General features: G+C 38.5%; 1 protein-coding gene across 2 annotated transcripts in view; it reads right to left on the bottom strand.

Moving 5' to 3' along the window:
• Positions 1-3315, bottom strand: part of LOC137970804 (Golgi apparatus membrane protein TVP23 homolog B-like) — a 7254-nt gene extending 3939 nt beyond the window's left edge. Inside the window, exons 1-6 of one of the 2 annotated variants that reach the window (XM_068817379.1) lie at positions 3261-3315; positions 3070-3149; positions 2722-2956; positions 1337-1456; positions 497-625; positions 1-10 (exon numbers count right to left, since the gene is read on the bottom strand). The exon at positions 1-10 is cut by the window's left edge and continues 70 nt beyond it. In XM_068817379.1, the coding sequence (XP_068673480.1) occupies positions 1-10; positions 497-625; positions 1337-1456; positions 2722-2956; positions 3070-3149; positions 3261-3272 (586 nt within the window). In that variant the 5' untranslated portion in view covers positions 3273-3315. The remainder of the gene's footprint in view (positions 11-496; positions 626-1336; positions 1457-2721; positions 2957-3069; positions 3150-3260) is intronic. The other variant, XM_068817380.1, reaches the window with a different exon arrangement.
• Between the last annotated feature and the right edge of the window lie 4185 nt (positions 3316-7500).

Below are 7500 nucleotides of genomic sequence, written 5' to 3'. Positions count from 1 at the left end.
GATTCACCTGCTGAGTGAAAGATCATGCTACCCTGAGCTGAGAAATATTACAAAGAAAAGACTGCGATACGAACAACCATAGCAACAACATTGTTAAATCCTTTTGAACTGTAGTTCTACAGGGTGCTTAATATAGACAATCTGTTAACATCAGTTGACTGATTTTAAAAGAGAACTGTAGTAAGATGAATTTTTTTTTCTTATTTGGACTAAAAAAAGGTGATTTAGTAACACTTAATTAAATTTTGATTGACATAAAGAAGGCATTTATCATGTAGCTTTTTTCAAAATAGCCACCATTTCAATCTATTCTGAATTTTGAACTTACAAACAAAGTAAAAAGGGTTACTGTGAGTAAAAATTATGGAACATTAAAATTTTGCGGCCACACTGGAATAACATCTCTAGGAAATCAAGAAAAATTGAAGGATGACCTTGTGGTGACATGTTTACATGTAGGATATTTTTAAAAACAACAGCTATTTTTAAAAAGTACCTGATTAAGGAGTTGTCTTCCTAAAAAGTTCCCAGCAAAAGTTGTGATCTTTTTTCCAGCATCCTTTTTGCAACGGACATAACCAACCAGGTTTGCCATATTCAAGGAAAGACCAACAGCAACAACAAGCTTAAAAAAGATCAAAGGACCAGTTATTTAGCATAATGATTATTATGGTATTTGCATCAAAGTGAAATCACTACAATTACTAGACCCCTTTAACTTAGTAGATGACTTTGATGCAAGAGGTTGTTGGCTTATTCCCTGGCTGCACCAAGTAATGATTGAGTGGACTTAAGTCTCCTGGGAAAACAACAATGGATTGGTCCTATCCAAAGAAACATTTCTGGGTCATCAATTTAAAGAACTTGCACACTGTTCACAAAGAAAGTGAATGTCATAATCTGACCACTTTCTCAATTGCAGTTAAGCCATTATTGTGGCTGTTTGGACACTAATACTTAATTATTAACATTTCTTATTAATACTTAATAACTTAATTACTTATGCTTAATTATTATGACCACATGCTCAAATCAAACCAAATTGAGTCTTCCATGACCAATTTATTCCATAGCCATATTAACAAAATTATTCTCTTGTCTCTGTGCTAATGTGACCAACAGGCCTTGCTCTAAAGCTACGTTTCTTTTGTATTTTGTCCATGCAAACAAGGCTAGTTGGTCTCAAAAGCACAAGGACAAAGGAATGATTTATTGGCCACTATTTATGAATACTGTCCATACATCTCTCCTTTTTTCCTAAATTTAAGATGGCTTTTGTGAGATCAAGTGCATAGACCCCAAAATATTCCAAAATCTAACATTTAAAGTAACTTACTAGCCACTTAAACTTGAGTGAAAATAATGCAGCCACTAAAAAGAACATCCAGACAAGGGGACAGATGACCAGGCCCAACCAGAAGACACGGGATTCAGCACTAGACACATTCTTGTCATTCTGAAACGTAATGTAACAGATCATTTTCACCAACAAGATTAACATTATCGATGGAATCACCAGATAGCTGCAGAATGGAAAATACAAACATCCTCCTCCTGCAATGATGTTTTGAAGGCAAAATGACATAACTTCATTGGGAAATGTCACAAAACATGTACTGATCATTTTTAACTTGTGTCACTTACGAATGTAAAAGGAAATATCTTAATGGCTTTAAATGGATGTTAAACACCATAGTTTAACAAAATTAACATGGTGTTAACAGATTAGGGTAACAACTGGGATTGTTGATTTGGACAAGTTGTGAGTAATACTTGAATGAAGGGGATAGCTTCCAAACTAATAATATACATGTAAAGATTTCAGCGTGTTGACTGGCTAAGAGAACATCAATTATTATAATTAATCCCAAACAGACTTACAGAAAAGTAAAAGCGGGGGCATCTTAGGGTGCCTAAAGAGTCAATGGGTCAATAAAGCTATATATTAACCATCCATATAAAAAATTTGTGAGCTGACGTTTGAAGGGTTGGCTCGATCTTTAATTCGCTCTGATGAAAGGCTAACGCCAAAAAAAATCAGCTCACGAATCTTGCTTACACTGATTCATTTACCTTTATCAAATAGTTTGATAAAACCAAATTTTCATGCAATTAATACTACATGGCTTCAGGTAAGCATCTTGTAATAATCTGTCAAATTTTATGGGTCTTGCATTTATAGTTTTTTGATACTTGATAAGGGTCTAAATTTCCTTTTTAAACACCCCATTTCCTCTCAGACATAACTACAGTTAATTGTTTTTAAAGTAAATATTATGTCAAAACATGTGATCTGATTGGTTGCATGCTTCTGTGAATTTAAGGTGGGCTTTATTTAGCTATAGGGGCCTGGAGGACTTAAAGGCCAAATTTACCCAATCCTTGCCCAATATTCCACAACTGTTGGGGAATGCGTGACTACTATAAACAGAGTAAGCCTTTTTCAAACAAGCGATAATAGGAATTAAAGCAAATGTCAATCACAGTTAGAAATCAAAGAAGGACAAGTTCCAAGTATTAATTTTTCATATTGATAGAAAGCTTGATCGAGTAACTTAGAAACAGAAGACCATTGTCGACAAATCGTTTGTTCAATTTGTAATTGTGTAGCATATTTTAGTTGACTGGAAAGAGCGAGAGAGTACTGTACTTGAGAAACTTATTAAAACGTCTAAAATCTAGTTCGGCCCTAGGGCATTCGCGACACAACTATAGCTGTACCTTTTTTGACTCGAACACCCAATGGCTGTTCCCATCTTCATCAACGTAATTCCACCATCTAAGTCCAACTAATAATCGACCAGTTACATTTTTGACAGTCCAAAAGTCACATGATAACAACAACACGATAACAACAAAGTTTGTGATGAAGCTATCACTCAACCAGCCACACAGGAGGTAAGCAATAATGGCTGCCACTCGGAAGAGAAGATGAAACACTGTTACAGCTGGATTTCTGCAGAGACATTTTTCAAAAAGTCCTTGACATGAAATGATGAACAAATTAAGGTAACTGCAAAAATTTATATCCCTCAACTGACAACAACAACAACAAAAAAAACTCGAAACCTAAATTTCTTTCTTCTCCTGAAAATTTCATCCTCGTCTCCAAAATTTAACGCTACATCTTCAGTTGCATCCAAATGTTCCTAAAAAAATAAAATAACTTTGTTATCTCAAAGTAAACAAAGCAAGTAAGTAAAAATAGCAAGGAAAATGAGGACACATCGTCAGCACTGTTGAGGAAAAATTATTCTTACCGTATCCGCCATATTGAAAACTTGGATGACCGCTGGCCCAAATGAAAACGTGGCACTACTAACGGTTGTCCTCATACATAACGTACCTACCACACAATCGCAAACAGCCGCACTGACCGGTCACCCACTCGATCCCTATGAGTGATAGCCGCTGAAACTGCACCATGGTACGCGGCTATCACCCGTCAATCGTATATTTTACAGTGACTGCAAAATTCTCGCGCGCTCATTGGCTAATTTTTATTGTCAATATATCGGGTCGCATCACCTTGAAGAAAATTGAAGTTTCTCTTATTTTTGTCGTCGCGTAATTTTGACCCCTCTGCCTTTTTGTCGTATAATTAACAAATAATAACTGATGTCAGTTTTTCATCCGTCTGTCCTGTTATTGACAATGAATTTCGTCATAACATTGTCAAAGTAGTCTGCGGATCCACAGCTCACAAAGGCTCATTTTGCTCACCAACAAATAAGTGGATACCCACAAATAATGATTTTGATTTGAGGTCATTTCTACCTCAGGAAACATCCTGAGCGACCATCTGCTTTTGTTCAATTCTCATTGTTTTCTTCATTTCCCCCCCCCCCCCCCCTCAGATTTCATTCACCTGCATTCTCAACCTATGAGTGACGAGTACGCGAATTCTGAAGCCAGCAAACTCCGTTTCAAAATAAAGGTGATCCCCCTCCCCAATAATAAGCCCCGGCCCCTCACCCCTTAATGTAACCCCAAACATTCACTGGACAATGTAACAATTGCAGCAACTTGCCCCGAATAAATCCCCTACTTTCTCCCATCCTATGCAACACTCGTATTCCCACTTCCCTTCCAATCCATTCATATTGCTCTTTGAAATCTGTGTTTTTAATCAAACGTATGCGCGTTGCATCTGTCCGGCGCAGCTTGTGAGTTAAGCAAACTTTTTTTTCGTGTCTTCTGTACCTGGTAATAGGAACACGCACTGTCTCCAAGTCAAGTTTTCTCGTTGATTGTAGATTGGAGGTGATGAAAGTGGCGCGGAAAGTGGAGGGGAGGCTCGCGTAAAACCTGACCCGGATGGAAGCACAGCAGATCATAAAAAACATAAGAAGAAAAAGAATCACAAACACAAAGACGAGCGCAATAAGAGGAAACGGAGTGCGAGCAGCAGCATTTATGATTCTCCGCTTATGTTTCACACCCGTATCACGTAGGTCTCTGTCACATGAGCCATGCGGGAACTGAACTCCAGAGTTTTCTCTTTGCAATGAAGCATGCCTGGATATCTATGCTGACTGGTCTACCAGCCTTTTGTACGACTTTAGGGAAGGAAATTCCTCCAATCCAGACGGAAACAACGCTCAGGAGAAAACAGAAAAGAAATTCGCGCAAGAATACAACAGAACCCAAGAAACCCTTGACCTACCAACCTTCATATTTTTCACGAAATTTTATCTCACAACGTTCAAATTTAGTCACACGTCTTCATTCGAGGACATCGTCATCAAGTCTTAAATAAAACAAGAGGCCACAATTAGCCTAAACTCGGGCCTGCAAAAATACAGTGGTGCATGGTTAATTTAGCGCTAAAGAAAAGAAAAGAGAGAAGTCTGTCTTTCTTACATCGGACTTACATTGCGCTTCTCATTATGTTTGATGTATATGTAGTGAATACCCGAACCCGTGTTATCTTCGTTATAGAGGACGACAATGACCACTGCACCATGGAAACCAGGTGAAAATAGTGTATTTATTCCAAAATGGCTATTAAAGCACATTGTTTTTCGCTGATCGATGTGTATTTTTGCTTAGTGTTTGAGAAAGGAACGCTAATCGAACGGTTTAAGACGAGAAATTTCGGAAATGACTCGTCGAAACATCATACTTTTTCTTAACAATACCGGGAGAAATTAGCCCGGTAAGATGTGCCAACGAGTCATAAGATGGCCCGATATTGCATTGCGTGCAACAAAAACACGAAAACTCGTTTCCGGTCACGCACAAAATTCTTTAATACATATTTCCCCAGTTATCTGTCGCTTAGTCGCCTCCGTCTGTGGTTTGGTGATTTCGATTGCCTCTGAATGAAGAGATACCGAGTTCGAATACTAGTTAGGTTGCCTTCTCTGAAAAGTGTCTAGGAGGCAAAAAATCTTTCTCGGCTATTTCCCTACAAAAGTTGAACTTACAATATGCAACGTTTTAAAAACATTCTTTGATAAATCGTACTGGGTCTTCATGATGGCGATGCACACAACAAACTTTTGAGTATCGAGACCTGTATTTCTGCCCTGGAATCGAATCTTTATTATCATTGAAAATCACAGATAACTATACAGCTTTTCAAACTACATCACAAGCTGCATGATGATAGTCTCGATATCTATTCTTCGGAGCGAATGGTCCGGGTTCGGGACCTGGCCGGGGACATTGTGTTGTGTTCTTGGGCAAGACACTTTACTCCCTCGGTGCCTCTCTCTCCACCCAGGTGTATAAATGGGTACCAGCGAAATGCTGGGGGTAACCCTGCGATGGACTAGCATCCCATCAAGGGGGGGAGTCGCTTCACTCACTACAGGAGCCGGGGATAAGCTCCGTCCTGATGGGCCACTAGGCCTGTAAGCTGACTTTACCTTACAGTTTTACTCGCTTCCTTAATTCCGTTCATCCAAAAATTACAAGATCAGTCCTAAATCATCCGAAAAACTTATTACAAATCACAGTTCAACAATTTGTCATCCTGTGCTCGAAGTGCGGTTCCGTAATCCTGGTTTACTTACTTGCAAACTGTTTAAATCTGCCGTGGCGAGGGCAAAAAGACTTGTTCCTTGGAAACGGTTTAAATCTGCCGTGGCGAAGACTAGAAGACAACATCTGTACTCCATTTCTCTCAATGCTCAAAAATCTAAAATCCCATAATTGCGTGTCCCATAGTCCAGTCCTAAGTTGAAATTTTAGAAATCCATAATCCAGATTTCAGTTTTGGAGTAACTTGGTACCAAACGTTCCACAATAACTTGAAACCTCGTGAAGAAAATAGCTTAAATCCAGTAGTCCAGTCCGGGTTAAATTGCCATAACTCCCTCTATCATCGATTCAAAACTTAACAAAAGCTTCAAGTAGTAAATAGTTCTCAGAATCTACAAAAGTTCGTCATGATTCTACACTCGAGCTGAACAAAAAAAAATACCAAAAACGAGACCAAAAAACCCTAGTGATCGCTTCTCGAGAGAAAAGACACACAGCCGAAACCGTTCTGTTCCTGCGTCATACGGCTCTGAAAAAAGTACGGTAGTACAATGGTACTTGACCGTAGCCCTTAGCCGAGAAACTAATCCTAGCCAAAAGGCCGAGAAGCGATCAGGATACGGGATATTTGGGTAAAAAAAATTGTAGGGATACGGGATATTTTTAAAAATAGGAATGCATTGCGTACGCGTGGTAGTGCAGCGACTTGACAGTGTTTTTTTCCACAACTATCAACTGAGCTGCGTTTTGTTTTTCAGGAGTTTCAAGTTGTCCTTGCGTAACATGTGGCTCTAATAGTACACGATATTGTCTTGGTATCATAATTCAATACATTGCCATGGTGGATGTCTTTGCTATAAAATACCCCCTGGGAAGACATGGCGTTCAGTAAAATGCTAAACCAAGAAAGATTGAAGAAAATAAAAGGAAATCTAGAAACATTGGCTTCAAAGCTGACATGTTGATCAGTTTCAAGTTTCCTTACAACTTCTTTTTTCACCACAAGCTTAAGCGTTTACTCTGAGCTTCAGACAGCTTTACAAGACAAAAACCCCTGTCCGGCGGGGTTTGTACCTGGATAGGAAACATCAAAATATGCGACTTGTTGTCAGGAACATTTATACGACCAGGAGCCCCTGATACGACCGAAAATTCTATCTTAACGCTCAAAAGTGCGAACTAATTAGGCAAGGTACAGATTTTGTTAGCCTGCTTTAAGCAAAACAAATATTGATTGACGCAAAAGTAAATAACTATTGATATATAGTTTTTAAGGAGAGTAGAAGAAACTTTTTAGGAAGTGTCGATCGAAAATAAACCTATTTGCCATCAGCAACAAACTTTGCGAGATGAAAACATCATAAATTTAGTGCCACGAATATAACAAATTACCATCAGCGAAAAACATTTTGGGAGATTTTTATGTTATGTTCAAATTTTTTTATCGTACTTTTGGTTGTACAAGTAAAATCGCAAAATCGAAAGCGAGATCGATTTTAGCCGCCGCCTGTG

The sequence above is a fragment of the Montipora foliosa genome, chromosome 9 (assembly GCF_036669935.1).
Source record: "Montipora foliosa isolate CH-2021 chromosome 9, ASM3666993v2, whole genome shotgun sequence".
NCBI lineage: Eukaryota > Metazoa > Cnidaria > Anthozoa > Scleractinia > Acroporidae > Montipora > Montipora foliosa.
This window is presented reverse-complemented; position numbering and strand designations above follow the sequence as displayed.